Below are 17,908 nucleotides of genomic sequence, written 5' to 3' on the forward strand. Positions count from 1 at the left end.
TGCCCACTGAAGTATGCCTTTGTCTTCAGGTATTTATAATTGTCAGCAAATTTTATTGCAGCTTAAGAGAGAGAAGGAGCAGTCTTCTTTCACGAAAGCCGTTTGTCAGACATTGTTGAAAGTAGTTTAGTCACAACCAGACAGTCAGCTGACTCATTCTCAAAGGAGTGGGACAAACCACAATGTGTAAATATTACAGACTCTTAAAAATGGAATCAGCAACCTTTGGCTTTTATCTACACCAACCGAAAGCACAAGACTGGTAACATATCAAGTTTAACAAATAACCTGTTATGTGCACTGCCCTTTAAAGTCAACCATAATTTCATTAAATTATTAACAAAAGGCAAAACAGTGGCCACCCAACTATGCAGCTCATTTAAAAATCATTTATATGAACCACAAGCACGTACCTGTGTACACTCGGTTCATACAGAACAAGATGCAAACAGTGAGCTTAATTGAGCTAACCCTAATTCCCTCAAAGCCACAGTCACTGTTCGTCAAGCTCTCCATCATAGGCCTAATATCTTTATCGCCAGCACCAAGTTTAGACACAGTAAACATGCCAGGGCACAGTGGGTACTGATGACACAGCTAAACAAAGCTGCAGTAACACTCTCAGTGGGTTTTCACACAGTGCCACACTTAAATCGCAGTTGTGTACAGGCTTAGGATTGGTGCAACCCCTTTAAAGCATCTCTTGCGCTCTATTACATGGCGTCTCTCCCACAAATGTAACTTTTTCAGGAATGTGGAAATCCCACCTAATTATTCTCTTCTTCTTCTTTTTTTTTTACAGTGAATCTTGGCAGCAGGATCACATTCCAGCAACAGCCACAGATCAGCCTCGACCGACAAAGTTGGACCGCTCGCTAAAGTGGAAACTGCACCTTAACCAGCCTGTGTTTTGGTTCCTGAGTAAAATATGTGAGGTCAGAATGCCAGGATATTAGCTGGCAGGCAAGACTGCACCCCACTAAAGGGATGCATGCGGGATTGTTGGGCAGATATTCATTCCACTGCACAATTTAATTACTTAGTAAGTTTGCAAGTATTGTTGGAGGTAATGGCTGGAGTAATATCTTTTAATGGGAGGGTCTGTGGTCTGTGGCCTACTGAGGGGAGACTGTGATAACAGCCCCTGCTGTGTTGCGGGTGGGTTTCAGCTCTAACTTGCCCTTCACACAGGAAAAGTTGATGCGCAACAGGAAAACTGTGTTTATATATAAACGGCTGCTTGGATAACTGGGTTGTGGTTAAGGTGGTGTCCAGCAATATAGATAAGGAAAGGATGGATGGGTGTAGCTGTTGATATAGGCATCAGTAGAATGGAAAGTAGGTGAGGGTCACTGGTGTGGGAATTAAAGAAATTATGGACTGCACACACTCAGAATTGTGACTATTTAGAGAACGCACCTCATTCACCTCATGTCAAAAGTCAGAGCTGTGTTCACTATCTACCACCACTGGAAATAGTGGACATGGCTATATAGTTTCAAGGCTGTATAGGATGTAAAAGCTAAACCCAAAGTGGTCTTCCAACTCACACCTTTAAAGCTAGTCTAGTCTTGTCAGGCAACCAGTGGCAATTGCAGGAAATTTCGACTCCTCTTTAAGAAACATGTGGGGATTTTGTTATCTTCTGACAAAGCCGGGCGAAATGTCTGGCTGCTTTGATATATATTTAAAAAACATCTACAAGAGATGCAATGACACTCTCACCCATCTTGTGGCATGAAAACAAAGAATATATTTCCCAACTAGCCAAACAGCTTTACAAGCTACTTAAAAGTTGATGGAAAACCTTTAAAAGGAGACTCTTGCGTGGCTCTGTGTCTCTGAAGGTTGTTTTGGTTAAGCACGTGCCCTCACGCGTAATGGAAAAATTTACAATTGATTAACTCGGCGCTGGCTAAATTACACATGACTACTTGAAGGAGAAATTTGTCTGCCATGTTTTCAGATCAATGATTGTCAGTTCTGGAGTGGGTAAACCAAGGAGAATGAGGAGGTGACCCAAATAGCCCACACGGTGAGGATAAACAAACACTGCCCTTGAAAAAAGCAGGTCATGTATTGCCAAAATATGACCGCTGTAAATCAAAGGTCAGTGCTCTGCTCAGTACTGTTGACAAAAGTTATTTTAAAAGTACTATGAGGTGCAAAGGACTTGAACGTGCAATTAGCACATGGAATGGGGACATTGTCTGTGAAGGTTCTCCGTTATCCAGGTCACTGTAGTTTAAGGAGATTGGAAAGAAAAGCGTCTGGACTTCTTTAAGTTTCTTGAAGACATTTCACCTCTCTCCACCAGCTGGCACCAGTTGGACTTTCTTTCCAAGCTCCTGAGACAATGGGGACATTGGTTTTTCTGCTAATATGCCCCTTGCAACAGGTGTCCTGCCCAGAGCCTTTTCTCTGATAAATCAATTTTTTTTTAAAAACAAAGACCCATGAAGTCATGCTTTACTTTTGCACTGGATCGACCAAACTGTAAACTCAGACCTCAACCACTAAACTGAAACTGAAAAAGTAAAGAGGAGAAAAGTGCTGAAAAGCAGTAACACTAACAAAAACGTGTCCGTATAGCACGTTCCCCATGTGAAAACTTTGAACTCACATAATATGTCACCTGACCCACTTGCCCACCCACTGTGGCACTCTCCACTGCTGCTGTGTGCAAGTCTGACTGAAGACATGAAAATCATTAACATGAATAAAAGGAACTTGTGTTTGAACAACATTATGCTGTAACTTGTTTTTTTACCACACTCATGAAGCCATGAAGTTATGCATGAAATGATTTCAAGGAAAAATGTCAAATTTGGATTCATCACCCAATCAGATCTGTTGCCACTGATTTTCAGTCCAGTTCTTGTATAATGTGGAATACCTCTGCCTTTATTCCCTGTTTCCCTTCCTCAAGAATGGCTTCTTTACAGCCGTCCGCTGAGACCATTTTATTTATGTAGCTCAAAATCACAACCACAGTGGGCACTTTTATTGTAAGGCAAAGACCCTAAGAAATGGGGCTTCAGTGAACAGTAGATGGCTCGTGTGAACGGCATTTCTTAGGTCCCATGTCAGATGTTTGTTGGATTTTTTTCCCCACTTTCTTAAGGACATGACTTTCAGATACTGTTCATCTGTTGTAGGTAGTTTTTCAGGCCTAAAAATTCTTCTTTTGTCCTCCACCTGTCTAGTTTCCTCATTATTTAAGCACAAACTCCACATCATGCCAAGTTTGTTGTTTTTTTTATGTTGTTGTTGTTTTTGGCTAACAGCTCTTTAAGGATCATCTTGCTGGTTGCAAAAATACTATTTTATGCCTCTTAAACAATATATTTCTCATTTTTGTCAACAAAAAAAAACAGATTAGGAGAAAAACGTTTCTGAAAATACAGTTTAAAACTTTTCTTTTGCTTGTTATGTTGTCGTGTGTATCACAATGCTGGTTGGTTCCTTGAGTTGGGTGCCCTTTTTATGCTTGAATGGTTCAAAGGTCAGGGTCGATTGGCTTACCAAACAAAAACAACATACCTCTGAAATGGTCAGGTACAAGGACGGGACTGAAAAGCAGCCAATGTCGAAATAAAAAACTTTGAAAGACCTTCAGAAATCCTGAAGAACTATTGCTCAAGACAAGACAAGGACTACTCAAGACTTTCACAACTTCCTGTAGTGCTAAACACTGCATCTGGTCACCGTTTTTCACACAATTCACACAGAAAAATTAAAGATTAGGAATATTTATTTTAATAAAATGTAGGTTAAGGCCTATTGTTTACATCTTTTTAAACGTCTGCGTAATTCTGTGTAGTCCATACAAACAAAGCTTGTGCTTGCTTCACTTTCACAAGAATCAGTGCACAACTAAAACAGTCACAGGTTAAACAGGGGCATGACCAAAATATCCGCATATGGGTGTTTTGTTTTGTTTTCTATCCTGTCTGCAGCGCATCTCCGCGGGCTGATCCGACAGGATGACAAAGTGCTTTGAGGGTGACGCCAGCTGCTGTGGGCGGAGCTAGGCCCCAGACGAGGAAGACGAGTGCGACGTGACTGCCCGGCTCTGTGAAAGGATGTCTAAGTTGTGCATATTTATCCTCTTACGTCAGAGTGGCACACCTTCAGGAAACCTCAGTAGCTGCTTAGTTGGGACGACGAGAAGGTTCAGAGGACTCATTAGCTGCTCTCTGCTAAACTTCAGAGAGGTTCGAAAAGTGTATGAAAGTGTATGAAAAGTGCTTTATAAATAAAGATTGATTGATTGATTGATTGATTGATTGATTGATTGATTGATTGAAAAGGGGCGAAGCTCCAGGAAAAGGCGACGCGAACCTCGAGGATTTTTTAGTCCCACACGTGTGAAATCAGTGATAGTGACAGGGGTGTAATGTAGCCTCACCTAACCTCACCTTTGAAACAGCCTATCTCATGTAAAGATGCTATACGATTTGTTATTATAAACCATGGGTGTCAAAAATAAGGCCCAGGGGCCAGAATCAACCCTGCAAAAACTCCAGTCTGGCCCCTTTGCATTGCATTGCACTGTATTTTCTTTCTTGGGTTTTACAGCTTTTGCTACATTGATACTACACTGAAGTAATAAGTAACAGAAAACAATAACATTTCTGTATTTATTTATTTTTTATTATTTCTCACAACACTTTAGTGCTGGTACACGTCTTTCATTTACTAAAGAAGCATTTCTTTATTATCTAGAGAAACTATTAACTAATAAAAAATAATATTAACTCAGCAATTAGTTAATGTATTTAAACTTATAGAAAGGGGGGTTTTGCTGGCTTTGAGGTTACAGTTGTGATTTGTTGCTGTATAAATGAAATAAAGTGAGCTGAAGTGAAATGAATTGGTCCGGCCTGCTTCAGAAAGAAGTGGGTTGTAGTTGGCCCACAGTTAAAAATTAGTTTGACACACTATTACAGACAAACCAGTGAAAAACCCCAAAATAAAAACAAACAAATGAGCAACTGACTATTACAGAGCCATTTGAATGGCGTGACTGATCTGCCCAGTTAAGTAGGTTTAGTAGTCTTTAATGGAAAAACTAAGGCATTAAGCAATAATGACAGTAAAATATTTGTGTAATACACTAGAGGCAGGCAGTCACATGAGAGGATGTGGATGTATGAGGGCTAATATTAGCTCATTTTTCCCTAGTGGAGCGGCCATGTGTCCTGGCCTACTTGTAAACAAGCAGCGGGAGAACCGTGTGGAGATTAACTCGGTGCATCCTCACACACGCAGACATGCAGTTTGGTTTTGTTAGTGAAACAAATCTTCACAGCTTGGTGGGATTGGTATGTGTGTGTGATCCGATATGTTACGTTAGTGTAAAGTAAGGAAGTCCTCGACACCCAGAGATCAACGTATCAATACTAGTTTAATATGCCGGTGAGGATTCTCTGCACGATATAGCGTTCAGGGGATTAAAGCTTGAACCAGTTTACTCAATCAGTAAACAGAAACCTGCAAGTTAATCCTTCACAGTCGACAAGCTGACGAGCTCCAGTTTCCTCTCACTGTGCACTTATAACAAATCTTGCCACTCCTTTTGTGTTTTGTTTTGCTTTTTTGTTTGATATTCATATGAAACTTTGTCTTTTGCTGTAAAATCCGGAGCTTAAAAACACAAAGTGCACAAAATGAAGCATAAAGATGGAGAAGAGATGTGAGGCAGTGAAGAAAGAGAAATGCTGTTTTGTCTCCCGTCCCTCTGTGTGTCACTCAGTCACATGCTTAGTGATTCTGTCTGACTGCCAGGCTCATTCTCTGAGTGTAATCTCTGTTGACCAGTCAGAGGAGGGAGCGAGGGGGGAAAAAAAGATGGAGGACTGTGTCGCAATCTAGGTCGTCCACTAGTAATCCCACAGGGTGGAGGTTCTGTCGTGGGCATTCACTGCCAAATGCTGAGCTCAGCCAACTCCTCTTCCTTGTGCCTCTGTTCGCTAAATTCTTGTCTCATGACAGACCTCCCTCAGTTTGCCCTCGACTCACATGCTCCGATCATATCTGCTAGAAATTCCCCAAGTAGGGGGTAAGAATGAACATTTTAAAAAAAATGTAACCACTTAATTAGTTGATCATTCAGTTCATCTGATAAGTTTGTAATTCAAAAGCGCTGAGCCCTGAAACAGAGTTCTTGCCAAGCTGAAGATTAAGGATGGATACAAAGGTGTGAAAAAGTATATAATGCCCTTCCTGATTAGTATTTTATTTAATATTTCTCAAGTTTCATATCAACATACCCATTTAAAAATTAGACAAAGACAACCTGAGTAATAAAAAATGCAATTCTGAAATTATGCTTTCATTTACTTATTGACTCCGAAGAGTAATAAATGGTTGTGCGAGCCTTGGCAGCAAGAACTGCAATCCAACATCTGTGATAACTGACACCGATGTTTCACATCGCTGTGGAGGAATTCTGGTCCACTCTTCTTTGCAGCTACATTGGAGGGTTTGGGGCATGAACATCTGTTTAAGGTCATATTAAAGCATTTTGATTGCATTTAAATCTGGCCTTTGACTAGGCCACTCCAAAACCTTTGTTTTGTTATCGCTGAGCCCTTGAGAGGTGGACTTGCTGGTGCGTTTCAGATCACTTTCCTGCTGCATTACCAAGGTGCTCTTGGCATTCAGGATATGAATCCATAGCCAGATATTCTCCTTCGGGAATTCTGATAGAGAGCAGAATTCGTGGTACCATCAATTACTGCAAGTCATCCTGAAGCAGCAAAGCAGCTCCAGACCCTCACACGACCACCGTGATGTTCTTTTCATGAAATGCTGTGTTAGCTTTATTTCAGATGTAGCGAGACTCAAACCTTCCAAAAGGTTCAGCTTTTGTCTCTCCACAAAGTAAAGAGTCTTGGCGTTCATCAAGATGTTTTTTGGCAAACAAATAATGGAATTCTTCCATTCTCCCAGGCCAGCTTCCCAGGAAGATTCACCACCATTCCAAGTTTTTTCCATTGGTGAATAATGGCTCTCACTGTGGTTCACTGGAGTTCCAAAGGCTTTGTAACCCTTTTCATAGATGTCAATGATTGAGTTTGTTTAGATCAAGTTTGATGTGTTGCTTTTTGAGATCTTTTGTCATACTTTGTCAGACAGGTTAGTAATCAACACTGCGTGTTTTCCAGTGAAATTGGTTTCTTGAATTCCAAGAAATGTGATTAATCATCATTTCATCATTCATCGTTTAACAGGGGGACAGTACTTCTTAACACAGGGCCAGTTAGGTTTGGATCGCATTTTTCATTTTAAAATTGTGACAAATATGCAAAAACCTAAATCAAAATCAGCAAGAGGGTAAATACTTGTTTACTGTTTTACTTTAAAGGCTATGTTGTAAATGTTCATTTGAAGATGCAGCAGTTTTTTATTGTTGACCTGATATTAAATGTTTGCTGTGTCAGGAATCTGCACAATTCTGTGTTCCGTCATAGTTTACAGCAAAAACCTAAATGTCGAAATAAAAACATCACCTTCACTACCTTCATGGTTCCATGTGGGCTTTCTTCAGTTAAAAGTCAAAACATTTCTGGCAATCTCGACTGCTTGCACATCCTTTTACAGTCACGCTTCACCTGTTCCCAGAAAAAGCTGTTTGGAAGCATCGCGTTTGAGAGGGTCACGCAGCACCCGTCCTGCGTGGGCTCATGACTTGCATGATCTGCACGACTTGGTGTCCTTACAGTAGGACATGGTGGTGGAGACTGAAATACTTTCCTGCTTGACCTTCAGTTTCAATCACTAGTACAAGGATTGTGTACCCTTGAGCATTTGTACTGCAAGGTTTGTGTCAAAACAATGTAGAGTAGGACACTCATAATACCCGATTCTTTGCTTTTTATGTTCTATTGTACATGTCTGAACTAAAATCCACTCTGCAGCCCACAGCCTGTTTGAAGCTGCAGGGTCAGGGGGAATAATGGCAAAGGGTGGATCTCTTTCCTTACCGCACTGAAAAGTATGCAAGCGGCTTGCATCATGTTGTATGCATTGATTATGTTTTGGTGATTTGTGACCGAAACACTGTTTTTCTCAAGTTTCCTCCATTAAAAGGTATAAAGCTTGACTCACTGCATGACATCTGACACATGGACACCTGCTGCAATGTAATGCATTTTCAGAGTGCAGATGCAAGGGGCTGCACTTTTGGCCCATTCCAGAACTCTTGCCTGAAGTGGACGCTAATTCACAAGTCCAAACTGACCTACGCGTGTGCTCGGCTAAAGGAGAGGTTCTCAGTCCCAGACCTCAGTGACCTGATTGCTGGCTACTGACATGACTTCACAGAGAACATGCTTTCACGTTATGGTCTTTTCCCCTCTCTAAAAAAATAACATTTCAAAGCATACTACTCTAGCAACCTCCAGTGTTAACCATGCTAATCATATTGCCAGCTAGGTTATGGTTCAGCAAGGTACAGGTCATGTGTGCTGAAAATAGAAAAGCAAACAGATTTCATGCGCTGCATATTTGCCCAACTCAACCAACTCTGCAACCTCTGGGAACAAATGAAAGACCTGATATCTTGCCTGATTAATTGTATCTAGGTTTTTTTCCCCCCACTTACAGACATTAAACTTTTCACAACCTAACAAAGCATTGTCTATGGTATATGCATTCTGTTAGAGTATCTTCTGTAGTGTAATAAAGACTGTTGTAATGGTCAGCAAAACTGCATTAAACACCACAAAATGGACAAAAAAAAAATATATATATATAGGTATAAAAAACACTTAATTGTGTTGATTTTAATACAAGGTAGTGCGTTTGGGAGTTCAAAGTAAAACTCTACTGCCCCCTTGTGGTCAGTCTGTAGTGACTTCAGACACATGTATAAAATGTAGTGGCCGCAATCACACAAAAAACCGTGATAAGCCACAATTTTTTTTGACTCCAGGAAACATCTGTATTTTCCCTAAACCATTAATTATCTACAACTAAAAAGTCTACAGCTAAAAATAAAGACATATTACAAACACTCGACATTAAACTACACGCCCACTTTGATATAAAACTATATTTCTGGTTTCCAATAAAACTAGCATGTCCCCTTCAAAACATGAAACAGAAGTGTATTTTAATAAGATTTTTTTTAACTATCAAAAACGGGGAACACCGGGGGTAAGTGCTGGAAGGGTGTAAATGAGGCCACTGCTCTGCGGGCTGGCGAACAAAGGGACAGCTCCCGGGTGAACCTGGAGCGAGGGAACAGAATACACAGGTATCCGTTTGACGGGTGTAGTAGTTACATCAGCAGTGGCCCAGTGGTGTGTGCTGCCCCCTCCCGTGCAGACAGGAGAACTTCCAGCTGAAGCTTGTAGGATGAGATGCTGATCGGTGTCCCAGTCGAAGCACCTTTTTGTCCCAGTTCGTCGCTGCGTAGGCTGAATAAAGTGCTCCACCCGGACTGGCAGACTGAGTGTGGGAGTGTAGGCTTGAGCAGAGGTGCCGTCTCTCTTCAGGATTGAGTCAATAGAGAAAGGGCCATTAAACTTCACCTCAGGTTTGATCTGAACAGTACTGTGTGGTGCGGGCTCTAGAGAGTGGAGAGGCCTAGGCGGACAGCTCAGGTTCTTGGTCTCCAGTCTGGAGGCCAGAACAGGGAAGAGATGGAGAATTTCCAAGAAGTGTTCATGCACCATCTCTGTTGTTATCTCCCTGCAGTCCAGCGTCCAGTACACAAGCTCACGATTCATTGTGCCCGGAACTAGAATCTGAAGAGCAAACAATACACATGAGTTTTATTTACAGCCCTTTGTGTGTTTGATTTAAATAAATTTTGGAAAAGATGCTTACCTTGACGAAACATTTGTAACCTGTTAAATACCAACAGATGTTGTTGTAAGCAGTCCTTTCATCCTTATCAATCACTGAAATCTTGTTTTTTATCTACAAAAAGTGGAAGGCTTTAAAATGGAAACTTGTGTTTCATATTGGATGTTTGCATTTATCATAACAGCAGCAACAATAAACACCACACTTATTTCTTACCTGAGTAAGAGTCAGCATCTTATGTGGACAATACTGGAGAAGGATGGCGAGCTTAGCCAGGTAAGTGATATTTTTGCTACAGAACGCACTCCGAGGGCTACATAGATCAGTCAGAGATTTGTCATCTCCAGACTTCTCATCTTTGTTCTGCATCTTCTTTGGAGAGTCAAGTCGAGTCCCCTTCAGTGTCGTCATAAACTTTACCAGTTTGCACATGAAGCGGTCAGCTCTGGAACAAAAAGGGGATTTCAGGGTGGACAACTTCAGGCAAATGAGCATGTTTTTGTAAGATGATAAACCAGGTCAGTCTGGCTCCATGCTGATTTCCCCCCCGGCATTTTAGCTTAGCTCTGAAGCTTTTATTAAACTTCACTGAAACATTCATAAACTTCAGCAAACATTTAATATTAAACTTTTCATTTACAGAACTGTTAAAACTTCAGACCTCAACCAAATCAGCAAAATTAGACAAAAGGAAAATACAATTTTTTGCCATTAGTGTAACACTGAAATTGTGCAAATAACTAATTCTTCTTGATAAGAAAAAACTAACTTGAAGTAATTTGTCTTGTTTTGAAGAATGTTTAATTTTGCAATGACATAAGTAACATGAAATTAAAACCTGACAAAAATGTGTTGAGTAAATTAAATTGTGAACAGAAACTGTATTGAAATGCTCTGGTTAGATTGAAACGCTCTTTTTGTCTTCGCCACGTTGCGTCGCCTCAGAAGTAGCCAACCTTTTAATTAAATACAAACCTGGCAGCACAGAACTCCCTTTGAAAGTTGTTTCAACGTAGAAGCAGGTGCCTTCCAGCAGGTGAAGGTTAATTTTAGAATTTAGAAAATCTTCCCCTCACCTATAGTCGTTTCCCCTTACACTTAGTTTAGTTTCTAAAGTCGATTTGAGACACACCACATGCACGCTGGTGGTTCAATTACACAGAATAAATAATCGAGTAAAGTTGTCAAACCAATAAACAATCTATTCACATGCTAACAGGACAATTTACTGCACCTCTCATTTAACGTCAAACCAGCAGCCTTTTGCTCCAGAGTCGTTATTTAAATCAACGACCCCTTTTCAGATTCCTCCACCCATGACCTGTACTGAAAGCAGGATTATAGCTTTACTCTGGTGGATGGTTGTAAGGCCGCAACCCTGACCCATGTGTTTTCACTTGTCTCTGATTAAAGGTGTGCTAAACTGCTCTGGGGTCTGGTCCAAGGAACGGATTCACCGAGGGATCTGTAAAACACCGCTGACTCTCAAGATTTCCACATGTATTTTAGAAAAGATAAAAAATATAATTTGGAGAAAACAAACTTAGGTTAGACTGAAACATTCACAATTACATGAGGGACAGCAGCATACACAGACCAATTCTGATACAGCCAGTTACATTCAGAGAGGGACTGAAGCATTGGCAGAAACAATAAGAGGCAATAAAATATGTCCTTCTGTTGTGAAAGAGCAATAAAAAAAGGGTTTCTACTAGTAAAAAAGTGCAAATTCTCAGCTGACTAATTCACGACATTTCTTAGAGTTATTCCTTTATTAATAATAAAGAAGGTTTTAACACAGAGTCATCTTCACTGGTATAACCTGAGGTCATTGTTTCAGGTATTTCATAGTCGTACATCCTTGTCCACGCAACCCAGCCAAGGCGCTGGTTGTGGTTAATTTGAATAAATATACACTGAATTTACATCAGAATTTAGGTGAAAATTTTTTATCCAGAAGCTACTTTTACCATATTCAATTAAATGTAGCTTTATTTATTATAGCAATAACAGAAAGAAACTAAAAAGAACAAAACTCTGGGGAACTCTGTGACTACCGCATTTCTTTTAACACCTAATCTCTGCGCCAAATCTTTGTGATTGGTGGAATCGAGTGCTGCACTGAGGTCTAACAGGACAAGCACAAAGCTGAGTCCACTGTTAAAGCCCATAAGAATATAATTTGTAACCTTTATTAGTGCTGTTTCTGTCCAGTGATGTATTTAAATGCAAATAATCCGTTAACTGTCTGACATCTACTCTTTGAAGAATTTTTGAAATAAAGATTTTGGATCGAGTGCAAGATTTTTATTTCCCACTACTTTAAAAGCGTGTGGTGCATAGCCTGTTAATAAAGATAGATCAATCATACTTAAAACTAAAGCATTAATTAATGGTGAAACCTCTTTGAGACGTCTTGTAGGAATGGCATCGAGAAAGCACACTGGTGGTTTAGAGGGAAATTGATCAAAGAGAAAGTGAAGTAAGTATCAGTAGTTATTAGAGTTGAGAATGAATTAATGAATGAATTAAAACTGTGTCTTTGGTTAATTAATAAGATGGAGTGAAAGGTTGCTGCTACTCCTCCTCAGCCTGCACGTCCAGGATGCTGATAGTATAACTTGGGTAACTCGGGGGTGTTGATTAATTTCAACTAACATATATTCATCCAGCTATTACAAAGTCTCTGAAAGGCCAAGTAAATCACTGTGTTGATCAATTATTAAATCATATTAACACAAACTTAGACTGTGTCACGGTCCTGGGTCATTTGACCCAGTGTATTACATTTTCTTATATTTTGATATTCATTGTTTATGTTTAAGTCTCATTTAGTAATCTAAGCTCATTTCTATTTTGCCTGCCTTCCCCTGTTATAGTTTATTATCTATTAGATTCTCCTTGTGTCTTCACCCCTTGTGTTTATGTCTTCTGTGCCCTTCATGTGTTTCAGTAATGTCGTTGTCTCCCATCTTCTCCTCTTGTTTTCATGTTTTCCCTCGTGCTCATTTCCGCCCATCATGTGTGTTTTTCCGCAGCTATGTTCTGTTTTGGTTATGTCTGTCTCATCTCCAGTACCGTTTTTTTTTCTCTGTGTGTTTATAGTGTGCGTGTTCCTCGTCAGTTTGTCATGTTAAGTCTGCATGTTTTAGTCTGCCATGTGTTTCATGTCTGCGTCTCATTATGTTTCCTGTTTTACTGTGAAGAGTCTGGTGTTTCCATGTTCAGTTTCTAGTTTCACTTCCACTGTGGCGTCATTATGTTCAAGCTAATCAGCTGTTTCCACCGTGTGTTTCCACTTCCCCTGATCACCTAAATGTGTGTATTTAGTCTGTGTGTTATTCAGTCCTTGTCTGTTTGTCCTGCTATTCTGCCATGCTCTCCGGGGTTTTCACGTACTCATGCTAAGTCTTCACATTTCAGGTTTTTCATGTCAGGATTTCCATGTTCATGTTCAAGGTTTTTTATGTTTAGCCTTAACCTAAACTGGGTGAACTAAGTGTTTAGTTTTGCCTTTGCGTCTTGTTTCATGCAGCTAAAACCAGCCTTCAATAAATGGCTCGCTTTCAGTTAATGTTAAGTTTGTTTCTACACTTTTTGATTCTCCACTCCACACAGTCTGCATCCACTGACTGTGACATAATGTTTAATACTCCACCTTTAATTTATTTAGGTGTAGTTCGGGGTATTATGAGTCTTTCTTTGTGAATTTTGAATGTTTAATTTGTTTTGCCTTTCTTTTGTTTCTATGGTGTAGTCTCTATGGTGATGGGGTTTGGGGACAATGACAGGAGGAGAGAGAAATATATTAGATAATATTCTAAATGTCTATGATAATAAATTGAATGGATTGCACAGCAGTGCACCATTTAGCACTGTTGCCGGGTTAAAACCTTAAGGCAGTCTGTTGTGTTGACATGCATAATAGGTTATTTGTTCATTCAAAATTTGCGTCACTGGAAGTGTGAAATGTTGTCGTCTCCTTGTCTTGATTCTGTAAAGGTATGGAAACTGCCCTGGAAGTACCACCCCTCTCACAAAGTGACAATAGGGATAAGCAGATGACTGTTATAATTATTAGTATTAAGAAAGGTTATTTAATAGCATTAACATAATCTTTGTCATCTAACATGAATTCATGTAGAAATAAAAACTGTGTTAGTGCTGAAGAAATCTTTTGAGTGCACTGAGGCCCAGAATTTCTTCCCACCCGAGTCGTAAACCGCTGGAATGTAAGTTCAGACTCTTTCTAGTCACATTCAAATTAGACACACTGTTTGTGATAGTGAGCCATTTTAACTAATGAAGTGACAATGATATCACCTCACCCACACAGCCTCGGTCTTTATATTTGTTAACGAGGAGGGTTGTTTAAGCCTCTAAAGATGTAGTCTTCAGCAAACTTTGATTATTCAAACATTCATCATAGACAGTCTCTACTTGATGTCTTGAACAAGAAGGCCTCAAATCAGTAAGAAAATTAAGAAATCTCCTAAAGCATGAACATGGACATCCTGATGGCTTTATTCACATTTAGGATTCCCGCAGTGGCTGCACCTCCAACATTAACGACTCGTCTTCACATGAAAAGGCGATCGTCAGGAACGCCCTAATGAATTGTTCCAGCGAGACATATAGCCTGGGCTGACCACTTCAGGTACACATCATCACCAAGTGAGGACTGCGACAACACTCTCCTGTGCAGCGCTTTACTCTCCAGCAAACGAGATGGAGAACCAGACAGGGAACTTGGGCACTCCGTTGTCTCTCTCGGATCCAGCCAGCAGTGCTCAGATGGCTCTGCTCAGCAACACCACCACCTACCTGGCTAAGATTGCCATTGTTCTTCATGATGCTCCAGACAAGATGCTCACCTTTACTCAGGTAACAAAGATTCAGAATTACAAAGCTATTTGCACTCTGCAACCTTTTTTTCTTTGCTATCATGTTGATTGCTGCTGTACACTGCCTGTGTGTGCTGATGTAAACAGGAAACAGAAGGGTGGTTGCTTGCAACCAGCAGAAGGAAATGCTATAAAAAAAGAGAGTGCAATGGCAAGAAACTAGACCAGAAATTTGTTTGCTTCAAAATGAAAGTAGAACTGGAAATAGGCAAAGAGTAGAAATAAAGCTGCATGTAAATAAAACAGACAAGAGGTCGTGGATTGGCTTTTTTTTCCTCCCAATCAGTCAGACAGGAAGGGTCTTTTTTTTTTCTCTAAATACCTCATTAGGAGAATCTAAAAAAATACGATAGTGGGGATTTGAAATTGCTATGCTCAACAGTAATGTCTTTCACATGTCAAGCACTAACTTGCATTGTGGTGTATGTGCAGCTGATGGACAAGCTGACCCTGTTCTTCTCTGAGGATCGAAAATCTATTGAGAACAACGTCAGAGTTTGTTTATCAACAAACAAATGTTTTGTCAAGGTAAGATTTTACATATTTAATAAATGATGTTGTAAGAACTACTTCAAGAAGGAAGTTTCTGTTCAGTTGACTGAGATTTTTTTTTTTTCAGGTTCCAATTGTGCCATATTCACTCAATAGTAAGAGAAACTACTGGAAGTTGGACTTGACTCAGATCACAGCGAAGATGAGACGTCGGCACTTCGGAGGCATCCTGCAGCTCTTCCCCGATCTGGCCTGCAAGATGCAAAAGGAGAACCGGAGCAAACAATCGCAGCATTGCGCAACTCCCAGCTCCCATGAACTTGAAGCTCGCAGATCTGTTCGTATCCAGCATGAGGTGAAGTTCAGAGGTCCTTTCTCCATTGATTCCCTCCTAAAAACTGATGAACACTCTGCTCAGAACCCCAGAGCTTCTCCTCTCTCTGGTGTTCCTCTCAGAGTGAAACAGTCGCCTTATTATACACCGTCCAAACAAGCTGGAACAAAGAGAAGCTTCAGCGGGGACTCTGAGGGGCCTCTCACCCTAAAAACTGCAGCTGTAACTTCCCCCATCTACTTAGCCGATGGCAGAGGTTATTTTGGATGTGGAGCTGTTCACCCCATCAAGCCGATACCTACTTACCCTGAGCCCACAGTCTTCCCCAGACCCAGTGCCTCTTATTACGCCACCCCACATGGCAGTTATGCAACATCTGTACCAGCATTCATGCATGATGCTCGAGGTTTTTGGTTGTAATCCTTCTCCCCACCCTCTGTTTCTCCCTCCCTACATCTTTCCTCTTGTGTGCTCAGTCATTTGTAGATGCCTTTGGATTTGCGGTTACCAGAAAACCACTCACCTGGAATAGTTAAGAAACCGTTTGTCCCCTTGATTTTCACTAGGTTGTTCTGCCCTCTCCAGCGGTCACGTTTGAAGCTAGGACAGGCACAGAAAAAAGGCAATGTCTCGTCTCCAGGGAGCTCCCGGTGTGTTGTCTGCTCAGTAGGATTTACCCAGTACCCACTTTGACTTAATTCGACTTTGATTCAGAAACCTTGGATTTCTTTCCTGCCAGCCCCATCACCCGTGAGCCTTGTAGCTCTGAAGGTAACCCCTTTGCCAAATTTTCATGTTGTAAAAAATCCTTTGAACTGCTCCTGTCTATGTTTAGATCTTTCTGCCCTTATGAAATCATCATCACATTTTTGTGCCCAAGATTGTGCCCTGAACTCTGCCTCTCTTGATGTATGTGAACCTGATGCAGAGGATTGTGGGTACAATTCTCAGGAAAAGGCAGGATAAGCTAGCTGGACATTGTGGTAGCGGGCATATTTTACTGTATTGTAAATACTATGTTGTGTTACTATATTTTTTTGTTCTTCATTAACTGATAGTTAATCACCTATAGTGACACTGGATTTTTTTTTTTAACTGTTTCTTTTTCTTTTTTTTCTGTGTTATTTTAGTGATTGTGTCAGTGATATTTTAACCCTGGTCCTGCTGTCCCTTGTAGGTTACCTGGTAGCTTCTCTGGGAGTAGTACTGAAGTAAATGAAGTAGCTGAATTGTGTGCAGTAGAGTGGGATCACAGAATTAGAGTAACTGAATAGTGCTCCACACTGTGCTGCAACCTCTGTCAGTCTCCTTGTTTCTTAACTGAACTTTTTAGTCGAACCAACATGTGTTTTTTGTTGGGTTTTTTTGTTTGTTGTTGTTTTTTTTTTTTAATTCATTGATATTTTTTTGCATAGTTAATAAAGCTGCTTGTAACAGCAACTGGAGATTTCCAAATGCAGTGTTTGTCTTCATTTAAAAAAAGAAGTCACCTCTTGGCAGGGCCACACATGCATCATTCTTCTGCTAACCATTGCAGCACCACTAAGCTCTCAACTCTCTGGACCCCCAGAGCTATCTGTTCAGTTCAGTGGTCCTTTTCTCCAACGACTCTGCTCAGGACACCAGAGCTTGTCCTCGCTCCAGTGTTCCCCTCAGAGTGGAGCAGCAGCCTTATGCATCCTACACACAGGTCCCAACAAAGGGAAGAGTCTCCTGGCCTTTCCTCCTGCAGACTATAAGTGGAAAATCTTTGTCTACACAGCAGGGGTTCAGCTAATCCAGAGTCTCAAGAGGATACCTGTGTACCCTGAGCCCCGTGTCTTCCCCAGAGCCCGCGCCCCTTATTTCACAAATCCACACAGCAGCTAGTTAGTACAGCAACTCTGTACTAACAATTACCCACGATGCTTTAGTCTCTTTAGTGTTTATGTCTGCAATTCCCTCACTCTTTATCATTATTACATATTTCAGCTTCTCTATACAGCATGCACAATTCACATACTTCCTCCTAAAGTTATACCTTTGACCTTGACTCTCTGCATCACGGATACCTGGAAGGTGTGCTTATGACTACACTTTAAAATGCAGGAAAAAAGTACACAATATCTTAGGCTTCTCAGGATACTTTATTATAAATCCTTTTATTTTGCTGACAGAGTGACAACATGCACCCCACCCCCAAATTTTATTTTTTTGAAAACAGACATCACAAGGATTTAGACTGATTACAAGACTCAAGAGAGGAGACACAGCAGGAACCAGGCATTAGTCAATGATGACAGACTGGCTGATTAGCGGCTCAGAGTTGGTCCATCAAAGTGGGCTGAGTGCAGGCGTGAACAGTATGGAGGGCCACAAG

At 40.7% G+C, this 17,908-nt stretch overlaps 2 protein-coding genes across 2 annotated transcripts; one reads left to right on the forward strand and one right to left on the reverse strand.

Moving 5' to 3' along the window:
• Positions 1–9,143: 9,143 nt before the first annotated feature.
• Positions 9,144–10,230, reverse strand: LOC148096746 (uncharacterized). The gene is made up of 3 exons (XM_087835481.1): positions 10,036–10,230; positions 9,841–9,933; positions 9,144–9,758 (listed from the first exon to the last, which is right to left on the reverse strand). Exons 1-3 carry the CDS (start codon positions 10,228–10,230, stop codon positions 9,144–9,146), a joined length of 903 nt encoding a protein of 300 aa, XP_087691607.1.
• Positions 10,231–14,547: 4,317 nt separating this feature from the next.
• On the forward strand, positions 14,548–15,969 carry LOC118453996 (uncharacterized). The gene is made up of 3 exons (XM_035906539.2): positions 14,548–14,703; positions 15,156–15,251; positions 15,343–15,969. Exons 1-3 carry the CDS (start codon positions 14,548–14,550, stop codon positions 15,967–15,969), a joined length of 879 nt encoding a protein of 292 aa, XP_035762432.2.
• The last annotated feature ends 1,939 nt before the right edge of the window (positions 15,970–17,908 follow it).

This window comes from Neolamprologus brichardi, chromosome 22 (genome assembly GCF_056152115.1).
Source record: "Neolamprologus brichardi isolate AB-2024 chromosome 22, ASM5615211v1, whole genome shotgun sequence".
Classification (NCBI taxonomy): Eukaryota; Metazoa; Chordata; class Actinopteri; order Cichliformes; family Cichlidae; genus Neolamprologus; species Neolamprologus brichardi.